The 26,996-nt window shown below is 38.9% G+C and overlaps 4 protein-coding genes across 5 annotated transcripts; 1 reads left to right on the top strand and 3 right to left on the bottom strand.

The window, feature by feature from the left end:
* Positions 1–3,759: 3,759 nt before the first annotated feature.
* On the bottom strand, positions 3,760–6,154 carry LOC116261705 (heavy metal-associated isoprenylated plant protein 9). Its single transcript, XM_031640512.2, has 5 exons — positions 5,999–6,154; positions 5,631–5,865; positions 5,359–5,537; positions 5,141–5,231; positions 3,760–4,467 (listed from the first exon to the last, which is right to left on the bottom strand). Exons 1-5 carry the CDS (start codon positions 6,014–6,016, stop codon positions 4,034–4,036), a joined length of 957 nt encoding a protein of 318 aa, XP_031496372.1. The 5' UTR covers positions 6,017–6,154; the 3' UTR covers positions 3,760–4,033.
* Positions 6,155–21,071: 14,917 nt separating this feature from the next.
* Positions 21,072–22,501, bottom strand: LOC116262954 (heavy metal-associated isoprenylated plant protein 45-like). The gene is made up of 3 exons (XM_031642502.2): positions 22,400–22,501; positions 21,917–21,992; positions 21,072–21,628 (listed from the first exon to the last, which is right to left on the bottom strand). Exons 1-3 carry the CDS (start codon positions 22,418–22,420, stop codon positions 21,306–21,308), a joined length of 420 nt encoding a protein of 139 aa, XP_031498362.1. The 5' UTR covers positions 22,421–22,501; the 3' UTR covers positions 21,072–21,305.
* Positions 22,502–24,918: 2,417 nt separating this feature from the next.
* LOC116262981 (heavy metal-associated isoprenylated plant protein 30) lies at positions 24,919–25,949 on the top strand. The gene is made up of 2 exons (XM_031642536.2): positions 24,919–25,039; positions 25,562–25,949. The coding sequence occupies exons 1-2, from the start codon at positions 24,973–24,975 to the stop codon at positions 25,789–25,791; spliced, it is 297 nt and encodes a 98-aa protein (XP_031498396.1). The 5' UTR covers positions 24,919–24,972; the 3' UTR covers positions 25,792–25,949.
* A 105-nt stretch (positions 25,950–26,054) lies between these two features.
* LOC116262980 (heavy metal-associated isoprenylated plant protein 30-like) lies at positions 26,055–26,906 on the bottom strand. Of its 2 annotated transcripts, none has more exons than XM_031642535.2 (3): positions 26,771–26,906; positions 26,586–26,661; positions 26,055–26,509 (listed from the first exon to the last, which is right to left on the bottom strand). In XM_031642535.2, the coding sequence occupies exons 1-3, from the start codon at positions 26,798–26,800 to the stop codon at positions 26,190–26,192; spliced, it is 426 nt and encodes a 141-aa protein (XP_031498395.1). In that variant the 5' UTR covers positions 26,801–26,906; the 3' UTR covers positions 26,055–26,189. The 2 variants fall into 2 exon arrangements, with proteins under 2 accessions (XP_031498395.1, XP_049936175.1); XM_050080218.1 differs by having other exon boundaries at positions 26,586–26,657; positions 26,771–26,897.
* Positions 26,907–26,996: the final 90 nt, after the last annotated feature.

Here is a 26,996-nt window from a genome sequence, read left to right as displayed (position 1 = left end):
TGATCTACACAAAGAATTGACGCTCAAAGAATTCGAAACAAAATTTGCTTTTCTCCATTTGGAATATGTTAAGCAACTATTTTGTTATTCTTTTCTGCTGGAAACTGAATCGAACAGCTCTGATATCTGATGCGGTTGTCGGCATATACGAACCGTCCAAAAAACAGCAGCTACGGTGAGCTCGGCTCGGCCGCACCTTTGGAGCCCACAAGGGCAAACCAGGTCTGCTTAAGCACATGCCAAAGCTGACGATGGTCCAAGTGTCGCTAAACCCAATCTCTTCTCCATAAGCTCAGAGGAGCAAGGTCCCACCACTCCCCTGGTTCATACTTGACACTCCAAAAGATCGCCGTTTTCTTCCGAACAATAAACCAAGGCAGTTTACTTTTAGAAATTCTTTATCTATGTGTTTCATTCCGGCTACATCAAATAATTGTTAAGAAAAGAACAACGCCAAAAGGAAGAGAAAAACATCAATTCTTGAATTTTACTTTAATCAAAGAATTTTGTGAATAACATATACGACGAACGAAAAAATTTAAAAATTTTGGTTGCAAACATTACTGCGCAATCAGTAAACATATAAAAATTTACACAAACGATCTTGAGTCTATGCACAAAATACGTCATGTAGTCTAGAAACATAAATGTCACACGAGACATTTTAAATTCATAGTTTTTTAATTTATTCTTGAGATAAAGTCTGGAAAACATAAAACTTTGAAAGTCGGACGAAGAAATAAAAAGGACAAACATAATATATATTTACTGTTCAGAAACATTTGTGCAGAGTACATAGAAAGGGGGCCGTACGATATGGAGAATCGAGCAGATGAGTGGAGGAGAGGGGATTGACGGGCTGCATGGAGAAAGAGCGACATGCCCATAAGGCGCAACTCCACTCATGCCTCCTCTGAGAAAAAGAGAGAGCGAGAAAGGCGACGGATGGACGGATGGCTCATCATGCAGGACGGCCAGTGGATGAAATGCTCCTTATGACAATCGAGACACCAACTAAAAGACAGGCCATGCAGGCCCTCTCTCTCTCTCTCTCTCTCCATCTCTTTCTCTTGCTCTATAAATTTTAAATTTCTCACAAACTAAAATCCAGTATTCTTTTGTCACACTGTTCATGCATGATCTGCGTATATTTTTCAATTTAAAGCAGAATGGAAATCATGTCAAGTCGATCGACATTTATATTTGGTATATTTTTCAAATACATATTTCAGCAATAGAGACAAGACTACATCATGTGATTTTGGCGTAAATGCATGTTTTTTCTCTTAAGAAAATCATCAGGATTGTCCGTTTTCATAGACAAATTCATTACAATAGTTTGTAGAGAGAGAGAGAGAGAGAAGAATGAAAACTTTTGAACGCTTAGTCCAAAAGAATAATCAGGCTTTGATGTATATATCTAAAAGCAATGGCAAAATTATATTATTGTGCTTTCTGGAGTTTAAACTGATGAACTGAGCTTTGGCTTGGGCACTGAATCGATCACAAAAATCGAACCATGACTGTCCAACCGACAGCCAACACCTTCGCCCTGCAATACAAGCAAGGTCACATGCCTTTGTCACACTCCAAATATATGAAGCGTCGTGCACCATGAAACGACGACAAGCGCTTGTGTGGAAATCTGAGATGTTTCTTTACATTCTTACTCCATCGTTCAAGAAGACAATGTTTCTTTAAGATCCATTTAGGGATAAAAGGAAGCCCTTTATTTTGGCTGTGCAGAACGCGTGGAGGAGATCTGGTTACTCAATCTAATCTTCAGCACCGACAATTAATGACATATTTTGTCTGTTTTGCTTATACCTACATTTAATAGCAAACATATGATGAGCATGTATGCATTCAAATTTATATTCTATATGAAACATATGAAAAAGGTAAAATAGAGACTAGAGGATGCAATAAGAGAACTTTCCAAAAAGTTGCCCATTCCCATACTACTCCCCCTTCTCCCTTAAGTACGCCTAATTTCAATGTTTTGATGAGATCAAGCACATTAGTGTGTGTATATATATGTGTGTGTGTGAATATGAGAGAGAGAGATAGAGTCCTTGTTAAGGAATCCCAAATATATGGTGCCTAATAGCTACTACATGGGCATGCCTTGGGAGAGAGGAACTCGTTTATGGATAGTGCTACTCATTTGTAGGGTTGTTAATGAGCGAGTTCAAGCCGAGTTGAGCCAGCTCGAACTCGGCTCATTTGTCTTGAAAGGAATTCGAACTCAACTCGAGCTCGACTCAGAGTTCGCGTCAAGTTTATCGAGTGAGTTCGAGTCGAGCTCGAGTTGGCTCCGACTTGTTGAACAGCCCTACTCACTTGGCTATGAGTACATTGTAAACAACTTGTTAGGTATCTTGAGAGATAAAAAGGGAAATTGTGTGGTCTACATGTGGTGTCCTGAATCATTTTCCTTTTCTTTGTCAATAAAGATTCTCCCAACACCTCCCTAGTGACCAACATGATTTCAATGGGTGAAATCCATCACCAGCAGCAAAGGCGGACCTCAGCTTCAGTCCAGCCATACAAGACATGCACTACACATGTGAAACCTCAAGTCCTTTCTACCAAATTGTTGCATCCGAGGTGCATAGTGTGGCTGGTCGTCTGGTAGGACGGTTAAAGGTAGGTCGTTAGTTCAAATGTTGTATGTACTATTCTTCTAAATTGTAAAAGTTAGGTACACGATACTTAATTGATGGGTGTCCCGCTCACTCAGGTCCCAAAGTAGTCTGAAAGCCCAAAAACAACGACGAAAAATTAGGAGGGGCTTTGGCCTCTCCGCTGTATCTCCAACCCCATCCTTCACCCTTCTCCCTACCCGCACCTCGAAACAGCAAAAAATTTCTAACTTTGCAACTGCCCTGAAACAAAAGCAGTTGATCTTAATTATTCAACTTTAGAGACCAAACAAGTTAAAATCTGGTTTTGTCATTTTTAGCTATACCAAATTCGATCCAGACGCGACTGTCTCAGTAGGTATTTAACTGTTTAGGATCGTTCCTTCCTGCGTAGCATTCGGCCTAGAATATCTAACCAAAACGTGCACTGAATTTCATGTGAGACCTAGGTATGGGAGAGTCCCTTTTTAAATAAAAGTATGGAGGGCTCAATATAAAATCCATGGGCAAACTTCATGAACTTCAACTTTTTTTCCACTAGTCGTAGCTTCATTCTACCCTCCAAAGTTGAGTGTATTCCACTACAAAAATTTGTGGCTTTCATGAGCCATGTGAAACAAAAAGCTGATACCAACGAAGGCAACTCCTTAGAGTCTACATTCCCTTCGTCTACTTTGCTTGGAGAACAAAGATACCCTACGGTCCTTCCCTCTGCCCTAAAACTTTGAGGGTTGGCAACCAATAAAAGACACCGTCTTTTTCTTCGCTTTCTTTTGTCCTTTTAAAATATGGCCGGAAGAGAAGAGAACAAAGGGGGAGATTGCTTTATTACACCTTTCAGAAAAAGTGCCGAACGTCCATCTCAGTCCCACGTGTAAATCGTCACCGTTGAATCAGCTAGAACAGTCGGTAAGCGTCGGTGCCAAAGCCGGGCCCACCTTGCGGTTAAAACTTTCGCCTAAGCGACAAGGGAATGGAGACGTGACACGTCAGAACGGGCCCACACCACGCATTCTTGTCATTTGCTGACTGGGATTGCAGCGGAGCGGTCCCCACCACGTGAAGCCCCCACTCTGATCTCTCTGGAGATTCTCAAAAATCTTTCCTTTACAGATAAACAAGGGACAAGGCGGGTACAGTAAATACTCATGTAACTCTTACTTACAATATTCACCATCATTCGCATCACATTCATTTTTCTTTTTCTTTTTTTTTTGTATTTTTTTGGTTATTTGACAATAATATAATAACATGGAATGTGATATGATGTGATGGTGGGATATGATACGCTGACAGTGCATGCGTACAAGCATGCCAGCATGGTCCATGCCACATAAAATTCTCTTGCATTCTTTTTTTTTTCTTCTCTTGTTTACGATGAAAATTCTCTACGAGATGCAGCATGCATTGGGATTCTCGTCGCTGAAGATCTGGGGAGCGTACACCCGTTCGATCACGTAGATGGGCGGATAGAAAACCATCTTCTTCATGGCGTCCTCCTCTTGTAAAACCTGCAGCTTGCCTTCCTCCTCGCCCTTGCCTTCTTCTTCCTTCTTCCCTTCCTCTTCCTTCTTCTCTTCCTCTTTCTTCTCTTCCTCCTTCTTCTCTTCTGCTGCTTCTGCCTTCTCTTCCTTCTTTTCTTCGGCCTTTGGTGCCTCCGCTGCCGGCTCTTCCTTCTTTTCTTCCTCTGTTTTAGGCGGTGGCACGATGTTGGCCTGCTTTCTTGTGCGTCTATACACGTACTCAACAAGCTTGTTGGCGTCCATAGTTCCTGTCACGGTTACCTTGCTGCTGGCGAGATCTGTCTCTGCAGCTTGCACTCCTGATTTTAATTAATAAGATAATTTGAGTTAGAGATGATTGTGTAAGTGATTTCAATTAATATTGTCGCTTAGTGAATCAAATTGCATGGCTGTTAGTGATGCCCACTTGTTTGCTTGGACAAATTCGTTTAAAGAAAGTTGTCATAAAAGGTGTACAGTTTTGGTGAAAGTAGAAAGTGGTGATGGTGGTGGACAGTAGCTTTTGGAAATGGGTTGCAAGTTAAAGTCGTGAATAAGATTTGAACCAATCTTTTGGTGAAATGGGTACAGTTTATTTTGGAGAGAAAAGACAAAATGTTGCCTCATCAACCAAACTACTTCCTATGCTTTGGTTTCACTTAACAGGGACATCCGTGACTAGTAAGTATCACAAGATGCGGGTTTGAGAAAGTTAGGAAGTTCATCACGCTATTAACCGCTTTTAATTAAGCCAGATGTCGAAGTCTTTTTCTTCAACAGAAAGTTTATGTGTGTGGTGGACTGGAAAGGAAGAAATAGTGAAAACATCTTAAAAAGATTACAGCAGGATCGCATTCCGGTAAAAGTGGAAATGCTGATAAGATCGGAGCAGAGGTGTCAATCGAGAGGAGGATTAATTTCTTGCCCATATCTCTCTCTCTCTCTCTCTCTCTCTGTAATAACCAAGAAGAAGTGCATGGCACAGATATATACCCCTCATTTGCAGGATCTTTTTCTGAAGTTGAAGAGCACAAGCCTCGCAGTGCATGTTTACGTTGAGCACCACGGTGCTCATCCCGCTGGCCTGCCATAAAGAAAAACAATACGGCCAATAATGGTTAAATTTACAAGAAACATTTGCTACATTATGATCGGAATTAGTAAGATTCTCACGTGAATCAGTATTGAAGAGTTTTGTTTTATATACTAACCTGTGCATTTACCACCTCAGATTTGGCGTCCTCCCCTTCCTTTGTCGGTATTATCGGAGATATGACACTGGCTCTTCTTTTGGTCTTCCTCTGTATTCTGGTGCAGAGTGCTTGAGGATCTACCATGCCCTTCACTGTGACCTGGTTTGCTACCATGTCTATCTTAACATCTTCCACGCCTAAATGTAGAAAACAACTTAAAGGTTAATAATGCAGGAAGACAGATTAAAAAAAAAAAAAACAGAGAGAGAAAGAGAAAGAGGGAGAGAAACCTCTGACTTTGAGGAGGGTCCTCTCCACCTTTTTGGCACAGCCAATGCAATGCATGTCGACGAACAGGACCACGGGAGCAGGAGGCTTTTCCTCTTCTTTCTTCTCATCTTCCTTCTTTTCTTCCGATTTCTGCTCTTCTTCCTTCTTTTCTTCAGCTTTCTCTTCTTTCTTCTCTTCAGCTTTAGCCTCCGGCTGTGGCGCTTCCGGCTGTGGTGCCTCAGCCTTCTTCTCCTCCTGCAAAAGAAGGAAAAAAACTGTGAAGCCACTCAAAACAAGAAATGCTAACACTATAACAGAAAAAAAAATCCATGCCCATAACATCGAGCACAAAATAAATGCAAAACGAATCAAGGAGAAGAAGCCACACCTGCTGTGCTTCTCCCATCAGGAATGGCGGTAAATCGCAGGGCAAGCCTTCCTTCTTGCTCTTGCTTAAGGAGTGGGAAAAAGGGGAAGGATTTAGGAGATAGAAGGCCGCTATATAGAGTTGGGAGTGGCAGGTACTGAATATTGGAACGCAGTTATACTTATTGGAGATAGTACGTTAATAATTCAAGGCACATGGAACACCACTATGAGACCACCTAAAGAACCTTCTACTTAATTCTAAGTATGACAGCTACCTGCTTTTTTACACCTCTTCGCTTCAAGGGGAGGGCCACACAGTAGAGAACAGAGAATTATATATATATATATATATATATATATACTTATTTATTTATTTATATAGAAGTTAAAAACCATCTTAGGTTCCATCCAATCATCACCGTTGAATACATTGCATCAGTGGTTGTGATTAAACACTAAGAGATAAAAATGAAGTGAATGGTAATTATGCTACTCAAATTACTCATTCAATAGACCGTTGAGAGAAAAACAAACAAAAAATGTGTAGATTAATATTAAACAATAAAAATATTCATTTATCTTTTTTTTCTCAATCGTTTATTACAAAAGAAATAGCCACAACAACTATATATATATACATATATATATATATATATATATATATATATATATATATATATATATATATATATATATATTATAATTATGAGGTGGACATATATACAAGGTAGGTGATATGTTGAAATGGGATTGGTTGGTGGAAAGAGATTTTGAAAAATGAAAAGATAAAACAGGGGAACGTGTAATATACGTGGGCGTTTGCGGAGTCATGATCCACAAAAATGAAAAGTATGGACATATCATGCCAAATTAAGGGCCCTTCGAGCGTCGAAAAAAGCCAATTTTTCCTTGACAATTTGCTTCACATCCTTATCCTGAACTTGCTTTCGTTGCAAGCCCCAGTTTCTCATTTTTGGAATGTGAAAATATAAGAGGACACCGCAAGAGTTTGAACTCCAAAAAAACCCGTGCCACCATCTATTATACCTCTTTTGGCGCAAAGTAGGTTACTCTGTCGATGAAAGGGCAGTAAATGAAATCGATACATACATTTTCAATCATTTTTTTTTCGCATGGTTTAATTTAGCTTGAGGGACGTAGCATAATTGGTCGAGCTAGCAGACTAATATAAGTCTGTTCTAACTGGTGGATGCGTTGCACTCTAGTCGATGAGTGTCTTGTTTTTCACTCAGATCCTGAAATATTCCTAATCTCTCATTGAATTGCTACACTGCCTAATCTAAATCAAATTTTCTGCATTTGTTCTGAATTTGTCATATTTATGCCCTTAATGCTTACTCACACATACAAGAAACACATGTTGCACAATTTATTGATGGAACATCCTTTTCGGGCTTCTTAGCTGTGACGCCCATCGATGCGTGTAATATTCAACCTTGGTAGGTAACCATCTTAAATGATAAGGGTGTGATATAAGTTTTCTGAAATACAATTCATGTTCCTAAAGTTAAAAGAAACATAGTCTAAGGTTCCATCTTTATGCAAAAGAGGCAAACCTTTGGGATTAAATTGAATTATTGAGAATGGTAGAGATGTTTTCAGTTCGAGAAAAGGATAATCTTTAGTAGCAAATGCTTAAATGACAAATAAAGTAAGACCATTACAAGTTGCTGAAATCAAGAAGCCTTATAGTAAGAATGACCAGTGCGTTACTTTTGAAATGGATTAAAAGTACACATTACAAAGCAGACTTGCACTCTATGACATAAAGTTTCTCGAGATGGGTGATATTATAATTAAATTTTTATCTTCAGAAACATTAAGGCTTTGCCTGCCTTAATTTACTGCAATGTTATGGTTGAGGACTTTTGCTTTAACCTTTTGCTTGGTAAAAAAATGAGTAACGATGGCTACCGCCATTTGCGACGGAAAGTTGGTTTTTCCCCCAAAGCCATGAAGCACTAACCACTCCCATGATGGCAGGATCCAAAATGAAAACTTGAAGGTTGCACTTTCTAGCTCCATCAATGTTTCAAAAATGGCCATATACCAACAAATGCATATTTTTGAATACCTTAGTGTTTTAAAATCCTCTCACTCCATATATATATATATATATATATATATATGGAGAGAGAGAGAGAGAGAGGAAACTTGAATGGTGACTCTAATCAAAGTCACTCAGTCATCTCATTAAGGTCATATGATTTAATATAATGGACAATTAAGAGAAAAAATGATGTGTATTTTTTTGTCATCTAGCATTACTTTACATCATTTGTTCTTTATTTTTCTATCAACCATCTAATTGCTTTAGATAGACGACCATGATTAGATGGTTGAGTGGTTCTAAATAGCTAGGGTCATATACATAAAAGCACTGCCAGCCATCCATATCATTTGGCTTCTCACAAACATAGCTAAATGCAAGGGCTGCATGTGTGAGGCTGGAGCAACTTGATGGCAGGAGAATTTTTTGCCTCTAATGTGTATGCGTGTATATATATATATATATACCCTCATATGATATAAATGATGGAATAATGTAGGTCATTGATTATAACTCTAATGTGTATGCGTATATATATATATATATATACCCTCATATGATATAAATGATGGAATAATGTAGGTCATTGATTATAAAAAGATTAAATTTTAAATATACAAGCCAATACGGCTTCAAAATACCTATAATTACCGGCCCAGCCCGTTAGGTCCGGTAATTAAAAAAAATATATATATATTTTTTAATTTTTTTGGTTTAATAATATATTTTTATTCTTAATAAATATTTTTTATATTTAAAAATATTATTTTATAATTTAAAATTATTTTTTAATTAAAATGGGCCGGGCCGGGCTGGGCCCGGAATTTGACCCGGGCCGGGCCGGGCTGGGCTGGGCTGGCCAGCTCGGCCCGACCCGATACCCACCCTTACCCTTCCCCAACTTTTCTCATCAAAGCGGTACTTTGATCTCTTTAGAAAAATAATCTTTCATATTTGCAATTTATTCTATACCATCTCATCCCATCTATATTTAGAACTTACCCTACAAATCTAATATATAGAGGCTTTCATACCTACGTCTTTCCACACAATATATATATATATATCTATCTATCTATATATATATATATATATATATATATATATATATATATATATTTTAGAAGTTACTTCTAGTGTCGCTTCTCGATCTTACGTTCCACCAACTTTAAGGTCAGAAAGGGAGAAAGAAAGTAATATAACATTGCAAGCTAGGTCCAACCAGTAAAACAGTCATGGAGTGTACCGAAAGGAAAAACAGTCGTGTAAAATGTGACTGCTACATAGATAGTACTAAAGCATTACAGCCATATATGTTTGGCAAATGACATTTTTTCTAAAGTAATCACAGTAACCTCAGAGATATGATTAAGTTTGTAAAATCCAGACTTCGGTTGTAAAATCCATATATGTTTGGCAAATGACATTTAAACCTGTTCAAAACCTCCACAAAGTGCAACAAGACAATTTCTTAGCCTAACTGAAGCTGTGATATTTGTTCTCCAAATAGTAATTCTGTTGTTAAGCATATGCTTACAAGCATCAGTGGTGGATTCAGAAATTTTTGGCAAGGGGGCATTCTAAGTTTAAAGTTCATATGTTAAGGGGCACTCATTTGTAAAATTTAACTGAAACATAATGAAGTTTTTACATATAAATAAAGCAAATTATGCAAAAATGGGCCACATCCGCCACTGACGCGTATATGCCTAGAGTCAGGAGGTTGTACCCTTCTTGAACTATTCAATGCAGTTTGCACAGTTCATATGCAGTTCTAATCACCTCCAATATGAAGATCATATGCAGTTCTGATGGTGGAAAGAAATCAGTAGTAGCTATGATCTTCTGTTAGTATCATCCCGAGGTTAGATCCCATTTTCGAAGATTTTGATAAAGCAGAAGCCTTTCTGAATTTTATTCTGTTGATCATCAAATCAAATGCGAAAGACAATGATAGTGTATTTAAAAACGATCCAGGGCCGTTAGAAACTCAATTATGCAATGGACTCTGAACAGTTGAAGCTCATTTCTCATTTCCTTTTAAAAAAGAAGAATCTGAAACCGCTGTTCGTATATGTCAGTTGGTATATCTTTATATACTAATATCAAAGAAGAAAGAAACAAACGTATCACCGCTTTCGGTGCAAAAGGCTTTTTATATAATGTTTTTTTTTTTTTTGGGTATCTGCTGAATCTGCAGAGGAAGGGATCCATATTGTTCTGAACAGATCAGGAATAATTGGGAACTCATGTTATAAAAAAGCTGATGAAGATCGGCCATGGGCGAATAATGGCATTCCGAGCTTGGAGACAAATGCTTCGATTTTATTATTTCGACGGATGCAAAAAGGCGATAGTTTTTGCCGAAGGAATGAAATAAATGCATGTGATGCGATATCGGTGACAAATCATTCGCCCTGACGATGACAGAGAATAATGTTGGCTCCATGATCACACCCTCACTCTTTCTCATCATTCAAGGTTTAACTGCACATGAACATTTATAAACAAAGAAATTGTAAAATTTATTCTAACTCCGTACTTTTTTTCATATAAATAAATCCAGTCATACAAGTACTGGAAGTTTATGTGCGAATCAACTTATCTAGGAATTTCAAAACCATCCTTAGAATAAAAGTAACAATTGAAAGGATTCAATTAGGGATGTCAATATATCCAAGTTGAATGGTATATTTGACTGAACTGTTCCTAAGAAGTTGGATATGAAAAAAATAAAAACTTAATGTCGGATCAAATTCATAATTAAATCGGATTCAAATATACATAATATTCAATCAGGATTTGGATTCAAATTTAGACTGGAATTGGTTTTAAATAAATATCCTATGTCCAATGCTCTTATATTTTGAAAATGAGTTAGATGCAATTCAAAATTCAGATTCGGATTTTGATATGAATTCGAATCAGATTTGGATTGTAAAATTAAACATGAGATTTGGACTTAGATATGACTTTTCTTCATTCATATTCAGTTCGAATGCAGGCATATGTATATCCGATAAAAAAGATATAGTTAAGAGTATATTTAGTTCGAATCTGACCTATTAACATCTCTTTTGGAGGTTGTGGCTCATTTCAGCTTGGTGGCGCATTTGGGAGGAGCGCAACAACAGGGTCTTCAGGGGCACCTTCTCTTTACCGGAATCTGTGGCTCGACTTGTGCAGGGAGATGTTCATTTTGCCATTCAGCTGCGACGTCGTCATCTTTCTGCGACTAGGAGATGATGTCGGTCCGTCCTTCCACTCTTTTTCTACCCATTTTTTTGTTTTTCTGTACGTTGTATTCATACTTCCTCTTTTGCTTGTCTTGCGGTTTGTTACTGTAACTAGGGGACTTCTTGTCCTCAATTTTTGTATCTAGGGGACGTCTTGTCCCTCAATTTTGATATACATTTTCATTTTATCGGCTCTCTCTCTCTCTCTCTCGTATGCTTTCATTTCTCTAAACCTGGTGGTATGTCATTATGTTTTATTATGCTTTTAACCTTTGTCAAAGCAGGTGCTACCCTCTCTACGGTGTTTGAGAGTTGGGTTGAGTGGTTGCGTTAAGTTGCACAGTGGCTTGTAAATGGTTCAAAAAGTTGAACGGGACTTTACAATTTTGTGCTATATGGTATTTATACAGTACGTAGTCAATCATGCACACACCAAATCTATGCTCTTGGGGCACATGAGGCACCGAATTCCATTGTTTGCATAAAAGTGTGGTTTTGCTGCCAAAAGCAGCAACCAAACTTCCATGCATGTCATATTTTATCCCACACACTTTATGCATCAGAAACGTGTGGTTCTCAAGGGAAAAAAATCATTCTCCAAATTGGAGAGTTATTAAGCAGCCGGTTCATGCTCAGGCTCCACAGTGTTAGCATTCAAATCTCACTACATCACAAGCGTTCGTTGATCTCAAGTGGGACATTGCTCAATTCATTCCAAGAACAAGCCAAGTTTTAATACCATTAATTTCTTCATGTTTGGGACAGCTTAATAGAACATAATGACAATAATAATAAAATATAATAATATAATAATAATAATAGAGAAAAAATGAATGGTCTTTGGTTAAGAGTCGTACAAAGTTAAAGAAGAGAGAGAGAGAGAGAGAGAGAGAGACAGAGTCGATGGTGCTGGATCGCACTACGCGAGGATTGGCAGCTAACAGAGGACAGGGACATGTGATCGAGTTCAGGCACCAACCCAGATGTTGACGTCTGGGAGAGTGACCCCTTTTATCTAGAGTTCTTCTTTCATGTTGGAAATAATCTAGAGAGAGAGAGAGGTTTTTTTATTAACATTAGATAGCTTTTAAAGTATTATTTTAATGTATTCATTCCTCAAGCATTTATCTTTTTGTAAATTGTCTTATGGATTCAAATGGACATGTGTAAGTTTTGTCCTTTGTAAGTGCCTCAAAAGTTTGTTGATTATTTTGTAAATTTTTCAAGAATAGAAGATGGCAGCCGAGAGATAACTGAATTAATCTGACGTTGGTCCTCCAGATATAAATACATACACAGACATCGGGTGTTTTTTCTCACCAGGTTCAACATAGGGTTTTCCTCTGCACGTACTCTCAGTCTTTTCTGGTTCATTTCTCCATTAATCTTTTGATATGGGCCCTCCAGACATTTCCCGGTTCCAAAAGCAAGCGACAGAGAGAAGTGATTTGAGTAATGCCAATAAAGTCATTCAGACAACAAGGTATGGTAAAAGATCAGCAAGAACTTAAGGGTCTTAATTTCCGGGCCATGATCTTGATTTAAATATTAACTCCCCTTTTCGGCATTCACGTCGACGTACTCCCCACAAAGAGCCGTGGCATGCAAGCGAGAGAGGGAGAGTGTCTGTGTGGGGGGGAAGAAGATTTCCATGAAAAAATGTCTGCAGATTCAGCCGGCTAGAGGCCGGCCGGCACTGCACGGATGCCATAAAAGACGGCCACGTTGATTGGTGCCGAGCTTGACCTCCACTCATTTGGCAACACGAGGAAACTGCACTCAGAAAGAAAGAAAGAAAGAAAGAGAGATGGGCTTTCAAATTAACCTGGAGCTTAAGAAGGTCGACTCGGGAACTGTAGTCGCTTTCTGCTGGCAGAGTTTGCTTCCACCAACACCAAGTTTCTTATTCAACAAGTACAGTTCGATGTAAACTCCGTCTCACTCAGCTTCTTTCTTTTTAAGTAATAAAACTTGAAGAAAGCAGCAGCACTTGCATCCCCACCACGCAAGCCACCGACTCCACACTTATCTGTTCTTGGGCCTTTGGAAGTTTGACTTTGAAGCATATGCCCTGCTTTGAGCCCTACACATCACCCACTAACACCGCCACCTCTTTTGCTTTAATGTTTTCTGTTTTTTCTTGCATTATTTTTTTATGGTGGTATTCCCGAAAAGCATGGCGACTTGGACTTGCTTCGTTGGTCTGAAAGTTTCTACACATCAAGAAGGGAAAGAAGAAGAGGAAGAATAAATGATGGTTTTTCTTGTAACGAAATTAAGTTATGTGGCTTTTCTTTAATAATAAGTAAACTCTTTCTTAAGACATGACTTGCTTTGTACTGTAGTTATGATTTAAGAGATTGGGAAAGTAAGATTCTTCTTTGACAAAGATTGTTCGTCCAAGCTCACCATATATAGAAGCAGAGGGTGACCCTTTTCTCCCTGCTAATCACTTTTCAACAGAGTAATTTTCTAGAATTATCAAAGATCCGCGGGATCGCAATAGGAAATCAATTACCAGCTAAAGACAGGAAAAGTTGGGTCGATTCCCACGAAGTTAAACACAAAAATAAATGTCAAACGAAGCAACGAGAAGAAGTCAAACTTAAGGTTGAGCACTAAGCCCCAGCCTAAGCCGTAAAAATGGGTTTCAGCTGGCGTTGGCCTGACAATGAATCGGCCGCTCTTTTTCTGGCCGACATTGGGTTGGGCTAGGTCTCCCTTGGCTCAATATAATATATTTTATTAATATATGTTACATATTTATATATATGACATAAATATTTTAATTTTTTATTTAAATTAGACTGAGCTGGGCTTGAGCTTAATCCATGATGGTTGGGCTTGGTCCTCAGTTGGTCTGGCCCGACCTGGCTCTAGCTCTCCCATTGGGAATGGTGGCGAATCTGAGGGCAAAGTCTTTCTTCTTGTAGAAGGAGAACTCCGCTATATAGAGTTGGGATAGGCAGGTATTAGATATTCGAATGGAATCATATTTTTTAGAGGTAGTACGTTAATAATTCGAGGCACATGGAACACCACTATGAGAGAACTGTCTTTTAAGTATTACACTCGATTTTTTAACTTATCTTTTTTTCTGAGTGAGAGAGAGAGAGAGATAGAGAGCGAGAACACAAACAATAAAATATCAAAAAACACAAACAAGCAGTAGAGAAGAAGCGAGAAACAAAATCCGGTGGCAGATCTTCGCATGTAGAGTGTGGTTTATGCGAAAGTCAGGTAAGGTGATGATGTGCAGAAATGGGATAGGTTGATGCAAAAGAAAAACTGAAACCATATATGTAATATGAGTAGGGGATGTGTAAGGTGCTTATTTGAGTTGTCAATATCCACACAGATGAAAAGTTGGACGGATCGCAACCCATTAAGGTGACTGACAATTTGTTTTCCATCCTTATCCTGAAAGTCTCTTCACAAACTATTTTATCTGTCTTGGAACGTAAAAATATAGATGAGGCGACACTGCAGCTAGAGTACGAACTCTACAATCCCATATTGGCTTGCCTTTAGTTATGGGCGATTAGTTGTAGGAAGGGGTTCAGGCTGCCGGCAAAGGCATCGGGCCAGTTCTAGCCCATTTTGCCGAGCCTCAGGTTGAGACAAAGTTGGGTGTGCTTCTAACCTTGCATAGATGACTTCGTACTTTACAAAATGAAATTGTATACTTGCATTAGTTGGTATTGGGGGAAAGATATCCCTTTAATATGAACATTGAATCGGAATATTAATGTCTCATTTTCGCACAAGAGAAAGTATTTGGTTCCTGTTGACGAAACCATTGGAAAATCTTTGACTAGATCTGAGGAGATTGAAGAAGGATCCAACAAAAGAAGGCAGTTGACGGCTCCAGCAACTCAAAGAAGGCGCTAACCACAGGAAGGGTTATGAAAGGTAACAGCAGCATTATGTTTCTACCTAAAGCACTGAAAATTTATGTAAATCAAATCCTCAACAAGCAATTAAGAAGATTGATTCCTAAACAACTCTTTATATATAATATATATATATATATATATATATTTATATACCAGTCACATTTTACCCCGATTTTTTTCACCTTTCGCTTTGTGCATCATTCTCCGGTCCACTCTTTGTCGCTGTCAATTTTGTATATTTCCCAACCTTTAAGATTGATACAGTATAAGCATATGGAGAAGCGATATAAGAAGTGAGTTTCCTAAAAGAACTGTTTATGTCGCCCCTCCATACTCATAATCTACCAATGTTAAAGGTGAAAAATTTACAAAGTTGACAGTTGTAGAGGGGATACAAGAGGAAAAGAAATGAAGACAGAGTCGACCAGAGAATGAGACACAAAGCCAAAAGCTGAAAAATTCAGTTGTAGAAGGTGACTGGTATATGTATAGCTTCTAAAGCATAAGAACTACATATCACTACTTAGCAACAGTGGTATTTCATGCAATACGGTGTTCTTACTTCTTAGCAACAGTGGTATTTCATGCAAAAGACTTTGTGCAGTTGAAGCTCATTTCTTTTGAAGAATACAAACCTGCAACCCCTTTTCGCATTATACGATCAAAGAAGAAAGAAACAAACATATCGCCACTTTCAGTGCAAAGGGCGTTTATATTTATAATGATCTTTATTTTATCTGCTGGATCTGCAGAGGAAGCGATCCCTATTGTTCTTAACATACCAGGAAACAATTGGCCACTCATTTTTATAAGGAAGTTGATGAAGAGCCTAACCATCCCTGCACAGCTTAACCAAGCGGGACTTTCCAGTTTCCGGTTCGTTCAACGGTGTGATGGTAGGCCAGTTTTGTTGTTGACCACCGCTATTGCATTATGGGCTGCACACGAGTCAAGTCGAGAATGAGAGGAGCCAGCTTGAATTTGACTCGATTTAGAATCTAAAGCTCGAGCAAGCTCTATAGAACAGGCTCGGCCTTGACTCACTCAACTCGTGTCTCGTTTCCTTTTAACTCGTCATATTTAGGCTCAATAGAGATGCATGCATATATAAGAGTTCGTGCACTGTTTCTAGCTCATACAGAAAAAGGTAAGTAAGTGAGAGGAGACATACACTTAATACACTTTGGCAGATCATTATTTATTGTCGTCGAATAGTCTACTCCTAAGAAGCCACTTAATTTCTGACAAAGAAAATCATTTTTTATGAGGCATTTTACATGGCTTTTCTCATTTTTCTGTTCTAACAGAACGGTTCGACTTTTTGTCCCCCAAAATATGATACTTCCTGTATAAGGTGGGTTAAACATACATTTCAGGAATAAAAAAGTCGAGCAGTTCTGTTAAAACAGAAAAAATGAGAAAAGCCATAGAAAATGCCCCATAAAAAATGATTTTCTCTTTCAAAAATTAAGGGGCTTCGTAGGTATAGATTATTCGTCAACAAAGCTACCGATCGGGTTGGGTGGCGTGTTGTAGCAACGTCCTCAATTTGGTTCATGCAAAGTGCTATCCCCATAGTATTGAGGAGTAGTGTTAATCTTGAAATTAGGAGTCAAGTGGATGGGTTTTTGTCCCCCCCTCTTCTTCATCTTCTTCTTTTTCTTCTTCTTCTTCTCTCTCTGTGTCTTCTCTCTCTGTGTCTCTCTCCTACTTGTATTTTTAGTAGGAGCGAGAAATAGTGCTAAAAATATAGTGGATGGCAAAAGATGTTGAATGCTGCGACGGCAGTCAATGTGGCATCTCTTGGGCCACAATAAGGAAGTTAGCCTTGATAGTGCCACTTGTTAATAAATGAAGTTTGAAAATTCAAGTTGATTTTGCTCGGATCTGAGGATAATTTGGATGGTGAACTGATAGAAATGTTGCCTAATTATTTATAAAATTGGAAAAACAAGGAGTTTATGTTCTACATATGGATTCTATACAATTAATCATCGCTTGATGCAACTATATCACTACAAAAAAAGGGACCCTTTTCTGTATTACTTAATCGTTGCTTTTGTGGTTTTCATTTCTCTGTGGAGATTAAATATGTAGTGTTTAGTGGAAGATGCAATCTAGCACCCTCAGTAGTAAGTCTTGCTTTTGGAATTGTATTACAAAGACCTACTTATTTCCTTAATGGAACCTATATACAGGAACTCATGCTCAACAAATGACATTTTTCTGTTTCAATATTTTTATGGAAAAATGAACAGCTACTTTTATAACACCAAAATATTACTAGTGGAAAAATCTATATTTTGTCATCAAAACAACTTCAATTAAGTCTTGTTTTGTGTTAAATTAGTGTTTCTAAACGTTCTAATGTGTTCCCATGTTGTTTATTTTAACAAGAGTTTAATATCCCTGACCGAAGTGGTGTGAGATATACCAACGAAGATACTCCCTTCAACTCAGCTATCGGAAAGAGCCGGAGAGCAAAAAGGGAAAGAAAGAAAAAGAAAGCCATAGAAGTTAACACGACCATATTAATTACTGCTGTAAGAAAAGAAAAAAATGGCAACAAAGATAAAACGCATCGCAGTTGCCCAAGCCAGTCACACCTGATGCTAATTGAATTATGGCTGTTCTAAAGATGGTGGTAGTTCTACTTGAACTACATGAAATAGCAGCTATATTCAGGTGCAGAATTTAACAGGTTCATCAAAGATGTAGAAGATTTGGTCTCAAATAACCTTTCTGCAAATTCTGCGCAAGCAGTAAAGCCGAAAACCAACTATATCTTGCTTGTTTAAATCCTCTAGTTCAGGATAAAATGCTTGGCAGCATCCAACTACAAAATGAGCAGCAAGAATGGGAAGCATGCAAAACACTAAAAACAATTAATAAAATTTTCACAATTTTCGAGCCTTTTGTGCCCCATAAATAAGATTTGCACCTAACCAATCAACTATATAGTCTTATTGGAGTAGACAGAGTTTGACTTGGTCTAGCTTCATCCAGCCACCTGCAAATATCGGGTCAGGTTTATCTTTAGGACCAATTAGGTGAATTGCCTATTGGTTTGAAAATCATTAAGCAGCAGGTTCAGGCTTTGCTCCACAGAGCTAGAATTCGAATCTCACTACGTCCCGGGCGCTTGCTGGTCTCAAATGGGACAGACTCAATTTATTGCACTAACAAGCCAACTATTGAATAACATTTCTTCATTTTTGAGTTAAGGATGCATTATAAAATGTCACTCACTCACCATCAGAGAATATTATTGACATATTTTACAAGGTGAAGTGACAGAGAAAGAAAGTAAAGAAGAGGCCATAGGCCATAGAATTTATGATGGGTTAATTTCAATTTCAAAATTGACGACATTTTTGTGTCAAAAATTCGTCATACGAAGACCTTTATCCAGTACTATATATGTGTGGCAAAGAACTATGCAAATTTTCCACAATAGAGATTTACATGCATATTTCGATTCCATTCAGATACATGTTCACTAGAAGCTGTTATTTATGTCATTTGTATCTGCTTTATTTATATACGTAGCATTTTCAAACACCCAAATACATTATTTTTGTTGGAGGCCTACACAGCAAAAATTCTTCATGTCCCACCACTATGAAAAGTGGAGATGGTGATCCATAAGGAAGATGAATTATGTGCTCTTGGTAATCCAACCTAATCTTGTCGTACTTTAGAAAGGAATCTTGTCGCTCTCTTCTTTTATGAAGCACAAGCATGCATCTGAGGGGATTGCAGTGCCTCGACTCTGTACAAGCGACCAGTCCATTTACACTAGATCAAAGTTATCACCTATCTGAATATACGAATGCACTGATGGCCCAATCAATAGTTGGTTGAAATTAGTTGATAAGAGTCAAGGGATTAGTCGCCATTAATGAGATCCTTATCAACCTGGCTAGAAGAGTTGAGGATTGTCCTTTTTTCCTATGGACGCCAGAGGAGTTGAACTCAAGTCGACCTTCTAGCTACTTGAAGGAAATAAAAATTCGGGTGCGTTTTTGTAGGCATAACCGGTACATGTCTATCTAATTTACCTCATCTTGCTCATAAAGTAAATAAGTAATTAAATCAATCAATAAATGGAATACTAGTACGTAAATATTTCATTAAGTATAAAGAAAAATTTGGCAGATGACAGGGTACATGTTGGCAAAGGGCTTCAAAGTGAAGTAATCAGGTTGAGCGGAGGGCTAATCCCTCCCACCACCCAAGTGAAGGCCAAAGACTTTCCTATTCCCATTAGAGTTATTTTCGGTGCCTTGGGGTGGATTCAACTTGCATATCAGTGTATGCCTTTTTGCAGTTTTGAGAGTTGATAGCACAAGAGTTTGAAACAAAAACTGGCCACTACTAGTTCCCGCCCCATCGGTTGCGTTAACCCCTTTAGGGATCAAAGTGCAGGAATTAATTACAACAAATGAGTTAAGTCATCCGATCCTCAGCAAGGGTTCCCCATCATCGGAGACTAAAAAAAATGGTGAATGAGCCAGTTGGAGATTCTTCCCTGCCTTTTCGGTTTTCTTAGCCGTTGGAAGTTCTCTTCTCAAACGTAATCCTTTCTCTTTTTCCCAAAAAAAGCAACTGCATAACCATAGAAAGTCATTCTAACTTGTGGAGGTCACGGAGAATCTTTTTAGCCGCTCATGAAGGTGAAAGATGGCTAGAGAATGAGATCACTAAGTACCTGTCTCAATGCATACAATATAATGATAAAGTGTACTTGCCAAATGCTGGCTGAACATGTGCCACTTTTGTTAGAAATTTTCATCCAAATGAACCGGAATTTTCAAGGTGTTCTTCGAGTTCAGATGAAGCCCTACAAGTTCAAGAGCCATCCCATGTTTCACATGTATGGAGATGTCAAAGACACACCCAAAAATGAATATATCACTTGACCCGCGGAGCACACCCAAGCTCTACTAATACAGGCACGACCCACCCACCCGCAAGAGCTGGTAAATTAGCCATGCTAACTGAGCTTCACATGTTTAGCTTGGCTCATTTTATATTCAGCTAGTCAGCCGAGTTGAGGTTTCAGATACAGATCAAGCTAATCGAGGGTCAAGTTCAATGGGTCGGATTACGTTAAGGTTTGAAGACTAAGAATAATAATACTTTTAGTCTTCAGCTATGCAACATTTTAAAGTTGATTTGGCTTGTGTTGGTCATCTTATATATGTAATTATAAGTTGAAGACCGGTAGTGTATATAGCATGTCCCATAAGTAGAGCATGTGTCGATCGAATTTTGAATGATGTTAAGTTGATCAATAATCAAGGCCAATGAACTAATTGCAACATCTCTGCAGTTTTGCATCCTAAGCTTTCTTATGATGGTGCGCCCTCACAAAATATGGCCATCAAACTCTGGTTTTCCTTTCAAAGGGGACTGGTCCTGCACTAAGTGATCGGTCTTCAAAAGGCTCCATGTCATTGCAGAAGGGAAAAAAAAACATGCTTGAAACGGATTGATTTCCATTGATAAGTTGATCAATGTTAATGCTTGACAAACTTAACTATGGGTGGAGACAGCCACTCTTCTTCATTCATGGCTTGTTAAGCTTCTTCTGAGACCTTGAAGACATACTTAATTACAAGTACAGATGAGCTGAATCAACCACAAAATTCAATTGCACACATTTGCCAGTCCTTAAGCATATAGACACGATCAGTTCACCTCTTGACTGGTTAAGCCACCCACCAACATCATTAATAATGAACCGCATACCTCGTCCTAATAGAGTTGTGTGCACAACGCCTTTGTAAAGTGAAATGAGCGACGACCTGATTCTTCCTTTGTTCCACATAAAAGTAGAGAGAGAGAGAGAGAGAGAGAGAGAGAGAGAGAGAGAGAGAGAGAGCGAAATCAGAACTGGTGTATATTTATCCCGACTAAGGGCGACACGAGTAGTAGTGTCTATACATGAAGTTCATGAAGTATTTTCAATATCTTTAACAACTAACCTTTACATATTTCAGGTATTCAATCAGGTATTCAAATACTTCTTGCCGATATATATATATATATATATATATATATATATACATACCTAAAACACTGAATGGTATACTTTAATTTTGGATGAAGGAATTGAATTCACATGATGGAGCAAGAATGGACGTTCTCGTCGCTGAAGAGAGCAGCGGCGTTGTTGTCCACCGAACTGGAGGACATAGAGTGAGGGAGATATCCGTAGTCGATGTTATTGTATCCATGCCTGTAATAGTTGTAGGTCGGAGCGAAGGTAGAATCTTGGAAGTAGTGAGACATGAAGGGGTGGTACTCCCCATCGTATGGATATGGCCAGAACTCTGCTTTCCTGCCTGTGCCTCTCACTGCTTTCAAAACCTTCCGCTGATCTACATACCCAGTCACTGTTACTTTTTGCTGACCCAAATCTATATCCAAACTGTCTACTCCTGCCATGAAACATATCTAAAACTTTCAGCTTCTTAACATCATGTAGACTTGTATATGTATATATGGTGCATATTTCCTTGCCTATGCAACTATCTACTTGTTCGCGTTTGAAATGAACAATATATCCACGGTGTTAGTGGCTATTATCACCTTCAGTTCATCATAACGTGCTTTTGATTTTGAGATGACAAAAGAAACGAATGAATGATTTTACGATCTTCAGTGCATATGGTATATGAACAAAATCTACAACATCTCATTGATGGGTTGATGAAGTGGGTACATACCATTCATTTTGGAGATGGCCTTTCTTATCTTTTTCTCGCATCCGTCGCAATCCATATGCACAAGCAGCTCCACAGTCTGCAGATATTGTACGTGAAACCACAATAAAGAGATTGAAAAGATAGGGAAATTAAACATGTACAGGTTTTGAATGCATGATTGTGTTCTATTGGAACATCCCATTATGAAAAATAGTTTTGATGATTCTTGAAAATCTTCAAGGGGGTTTATAAGAAGGTTAGCTACTAAATCACTGTTACCATGGTTCCTCTCCTCTTTTAAGGTAGGATCCATGACTCATAGGAGGCCGGTTGGGATCCACCACACTAAGAAGTACCTCAAGCCCAGTATGCCGGAGGGGGTTAGGTCGCTATGTCCATGCCCTTCTAAGATACAAGGGTGTTTACATGCAAATTCATATCTAAAACTAAATATTGTGCGTGTATGTGCATGCATATGTGCGTGCAAGAGAAGGAGATATTCACCGAGATAGCATTAGGCGCCATTGTTCTTCGCGAAACAACACTAAGGAACTAGGGGAACGAACAAGATAGAGCAAAGCAAAGATGATGAGCTGAACGAATGTGCAGGCATCTTTATATATATGCAGACGGGTAGGGGGAAGGGGGCCATGGTGGAGGGACCAATGCACTGCATCGTACTCAAAAGGTCTGCCAACCAAGAGAATGTTAGTGGAAAAGAGCATTTCTCTTTCGACTTTGCTCAAGCCTTTTTCTTCCTTGTCCAACCTATCCACTCACAGACGATAGACATCAACTTGCCACGTAATTATTCATTCCTTACCCTCAAAGGAAATGTAACATTTCATTCAACATCATACTTGTTTCCTACATAGTCCCAAACATAAGCTTGAGACCCCCGATATTTTTTTATTTGGTACTCCTGCTGACAATTATCTACTGAATACCTACTTTTAACACTATCATGTGATCACCTATTTAAAGTATCCGCCATAAGTAAAAAGCAGCAATACCAACTTTTTCTACTAAAAAAAATATAAAAGATCAGCATTAAAAAAGGTACAGAAACTATAAAATTCATCTATTACAAAATGAAGTTTTTCAAATGAAGGTTATTTACAAAAATGAATTACAGAGGGGCATAAAGAGTACTACCAAATAGGTATGAAGAGAAAATTTTCCTTTTCTAATGGAGGGAAATGAGAAAAAAGGTTTTTGATTACAAATGAGAAAGATTTGGTTTCAGGAGTGCTGTATGACACGTGTCTGCAGCGTCGAAGAGATCTATTGAAGTTTAAGAATATTTTCCTTTAGGCTATTTCTTCCTTTTCCGTGGTCGATCTTCCTTACTTTTCCCACAATTCCTTTGTTGGTATTCCCTTGGCAAGTAGTGACAGAGTTTGGGGAGAGAATACAAGAGGAAAAAAGCAGCCGACCTTAAATGTGCAGGCCGCTTGGTCCCTTTAAAGGTTTAAACGTACGCTAGACCGCCATGTTTGGTTTGGATACTTAGCCTGTCCAATTTGCCTTCTGTTGTTTCTTATTTTGTCATTTCCTTTAGTTGAATCTATTTTTAGTTCTTCTTTCCCAAGCTTTTCCTCTGATTCTCTTCGCGCATTCGTCTCCAGAATTTAAGACCAAAATTTCTTGTTCTTTGCATTATATTCCCCTGTTTTTCAAGATGAAACCGTTCAATGATATGGGACGTCAGGTAACAAGAACACCGAGTTCTTTGCGACGCAGTGTTCTACGGATGTGACGCTCCCATAGATACGGGTGTTCAGGGCAGATTCTTATCGAGTTGGGTCGTCTTGAGAGCAGATAGACTCAACTCAACCGACCTACCCTTACAAGGACAAAGGCAAACGAAGAACATGTTCGACGCACAAAAAGAGATAATTGTGAAAAATATACAGCATATGTAGGTTTCTGAACGAGCTTAGTTGAGCCTGCAGGAACAGGGATCCACTAGTTAACAAAAATGAGTTGGCTCGAGTAGTTCCACTCAATGTCCACCTCTACTGACAGGAACATGTACAGGCCTGTTTATCAGTATGAACAGCAGACTCTGGTACAAGAAGGCTCCAATTGAGTTCCCTGACCTGCCATGGCTGATCTTCTTACCACAACATATTGTGTCCACCACAATTGATTCATAATGAACAGCTCCTAGAGCGAGCTCTATCCAGAAATACGATTCAGTTTAGGGAAGCAAACATTGACATATACACTTCAAAACAGAGGTCGATCGTTTTTGCTTCGAATAGATTTCAGAGCAGTACTTTCTTCATAGCAGCTAGTGTCTTAAAACTCATTTCAAAGGATCCAAAATTTCTGGAAGTTATCCATATTTCCTAGATAACAATGGAAAATGAAAGCTTCCAACAGAAGAAGTAATTTTATGTAAGCAAACTTCTTGCTCATCCAAAGATAAAACTCCTGATTGATGTCACTAGTTGGACATCTGGGCTTTCGAAAAATGTCAACCAACAATGAAACTCAGATATTAGCAGAAACAGGGCATAGAAACAGAAGAAAGCGGTGCTAAGATTGTCATTATCACTTCATGTTAAGGCAATTTGAGGAAAAAGGCGGCGAAGCATGGAGAGAGAGAGAAAAAGAGAGAGATAGCGGTGCTAAGATTTACATTCAAGCCGAAACAAGGATCATTAAATTTGATGGAAACCAATCTCCTAATATTTTATGATTCCTTAACCATTAATTAATCCTCATGATATTTCTCAATTACTTCTGTTGTCTTTTATCAGTACTAAAGTCTTAAAATTAAAGATATGCCTTCCCTGCTACAGTAGTACAGAAGTTCAGTTTTGCGTTTCCTTTTTCTTTTACTCGAGAATCTATGTTGCAGTTCCTCACAGGCAACTCAAAAGCACTTCAAGATCTTGGTTTGGCCCACTTACGAAGTTTCCATCACTTTTGGGTTCAACTTAAAAGAGAAACAGTGATAACAAAATCCTGTCTCTGATATTGAGGTAGTCTTGACATTAGTTACCAACAAAATGGCGAACCATCAAGTCTTCCCTACGGGCCAGAACGTTGAGGCACAGTACGTAGAAATGAAGGTCCCTCTGTATTCCTATGGCTGTGAAAAGAAGATAAAGAAGGCGTTGGCTCGTTTCAAAGGTATCCAATGCCCTTTGGAATTCTTGTCATGTATCTCCACTAATTCTAGCAAATCTTTCTCTTGATATGGCACTTGAGATTGGTGTTTGGGATGAGATCATGTCAGCAACGGTCCGTACGTCTAAGATAAAAACTCCTCAAATTTCATAATATAATTTCACGCCGGATTATGTTGATCGTGAATATTGTGGTAGCTTGATGAGATTGATTATGTACTTTATCAAGTTTGAACTTTGAAATAGGTAAACAAATAACTGCAATTTGTTAGCAATCTACTATTTATATTTATTTATTTGCATCAACAAGATATCAAATATATATATATATTTCCAAGATAAGAATGCAAGCGGTTAGATAGATATGGAATTTTGAGATTTTGAATGTTTGGGCGTGAACCCAATTCGACTGGTAAGAGTTCCGAGACATTTCAGATTACCCAAATCTGAGCCATTCATATTTGATTTAGGAATCTATCTGTCATGTGGTTCCTGTAACTCCTCTCCTTCCCCATGTTCATGGCAGGCATCTATTCGGTGAGTGTGGAATACAACCTTCAGAAAGTGACCGTGTGGGGAATATGCGACCGAGACTCTGTGCTAGCTGCGGTAAGGAAGAAGAGGAGAGAAGCTCGCTTCTGGAGCGAGATCGAAACCGATCCCGTTCCCTTCGTGGATGTCGCCACCGTACCTATGCCTGAGAGGACGCCAAGGGAGAAGAAGCTCTTCTTGTGGAAAAGAAATAAAATCCATTAACGACGGCATGCTTGAGAAAAGGACCTTCCTTGCACATATAATGAACAGAAACTATTAAGATGTGTATATTTATCACTTTCTTAACCATAATCTGCGTTCTCTACTACAATAAGTTGGAGATCCAACCAATTCGTTGTGCCTTATGTATATTGGATTTCAAAACAGTATATGTTGGATCTGCTATGTATTTGTTTATGGTCACGTACATATAATCGAATTATTGGAAGAAAGGAAGGTGCTGGATTCATAACAAGAATAGGAAGTACTAGAGAAAGGTGTTCCATTATTACTGCATATAATCGATTTGTGGTACATAATTTACAAGCACAGCCCCTGACACGGGTTCATCCATATTAACAGTTGCAGACAAGAAGCCCGCAGTTGGTGGCGCGGGGAAATCACATGATGGCGCAGGAGTGGACGTTGTCATCGGAGAAGAAGCTGCTGACCTTGTCGTCCGGGCGATAGGCGGAGCGGACCCGGCCGTGTCGCTCGCCGTCGTTGTAGCCGTGGCGCCAGTAGTTGTAGGTGCCCCTGTAGGCCTTGTCGTCGTAGTAGTAGTCGGCGGCGCTGGTGAAGAAGAGGGGCTGGCCGGGATTGGGCCAGAACTCCGCCTTCTTCCCGCTGCGCCTCACCTCCTTCAGCACCTTGTTCTTGTCCACGTACCCGGTCACCGTCACCTTCTCCAGCGCCACGTCCACCTCCACGCTGTCCACTCCTGTTGCAAGCGTGAATGCGACGTGAAATTTGTATTTGTCGTTGAGAAACGGAAAATGTCTTTGATGACGGCTTACCTCTCAGTTTCCGAAGTGATCTCCTCACCACTCTTTCGCATCCGGTGCAACACATCCTCACCTTGAGCTCTACTGTCTAGCGTTGGCACACGTTAAAAAACAGAGAAAAGAAAGCAAAGAGCGCGTTAATAATCGTGCAAAGAGGAAAAGGAAGCGTTAAAACGACGGACTCGGGAACTAAGAACCTGCAAGGAAAGAGGTCGCCCCTTGGCCATGGAAGAGAAGGATTAATGCTTGATTAAGAGTCAGTCAGTTGATAGCGAAGCTGCTGCTTGAATCACTGTAGCTCGCTGGGGAAACTCTTTGGCCTCTCGTTATTTTCGTCTATGAGTTTATATAGATGGGATGGTTTTGAGATTTCATGAAATGCTAAGCTTGGGGAAGAGAAGAAGGTGGGAGAAGGTAAAGATT

Source organism: Nymphaea colorata, chromosome 10 (assembly GCF_008831285.2).
Source record: "Nymphaea colorata isolate Beijing-Zhang1983 chromosome 10, ASM883128v2, whole genome shotgun sequence".
Classification (NCBI taxonomy): Eukaryota; Viridiplantae; Streptophyta; class Magnoliopsida; order Nymphaeales; family Nymphaeaceae; genus Nymphaea; species Nymphaea colorata.
Note: the sequence above shows the minus strand (reverse complement) of the source record. Positions and strands in the feature narration are given on the sequence as shown.

Coding starts and splice junctions, on each gene's coding strand:
- LOC116262980 (XM_031642535.2), bottom strand. CDS start 26,800: ATGGCCAAGGGGCGACCTCTTTCCTTGCAG. Junction 26,662..26,770: donor GGCGACCTCTTTCCTTGCAG/GTTCTTAGTTCC, acceptor TGCCAACGCTAG/ACAGTAGAGCTCAAGGTGAG. Junction 26,510..26,585: donor ATCACTTCGGAAACTGAGAG/GTAAGCCGTCAT, acceptor CGCTTGCAACAG/GAGTGGACAGCGTGGAGGTG.
- LOC116262954 (XM_031642502.2), bottom strand. CDS start 22,420: ATGGCGCCTAATGCTATCTCG. Junction 21,993..22,399: donor TGGCGCCTAATGCTATCTCG/GTGAATATCTCC, acceptor CAATATCTGCAG/ACTGTGGAGCTGCTTGTGCA. Junction 21,629..21,916: donor GGCCATCTCCAAAATGAATG/GTATGTACCCAC, acceptor GTTTCATGGCAG/GAGTAGACAGTTTGGATATA.
- LOC116262981 (XM_031642536.2), top strand. CDS start 24,973: ATGAAGGTCCCTCTGTATTCCTATGGCTGTGAAAAGAAGATAAAGAAG. Junction 25,040..25,561: donor GGCGTTGGCTCGTTTCAAAG/GTATCCAATGCC, acceptor TGTTCATGGCAG/GCATCTATTCGGTGAGTGTG.
- LOC116261705 (XM_031640512.2), bottom strand. Junction 5,538..5,630: donor GACCCTCCTCAAAGTCAGAG/GTTTCTCTCCCT, acceptor TTCTACATTTAG/GCGTGGAAGATGTTAAGATA. Junction 4,468..5,140: donor AAAGATCCTGCAAATGAGGG/GTATATATCTGT, acceptor AATTAAAATCAG/GAGTGCAAGCTGCAGAGACA.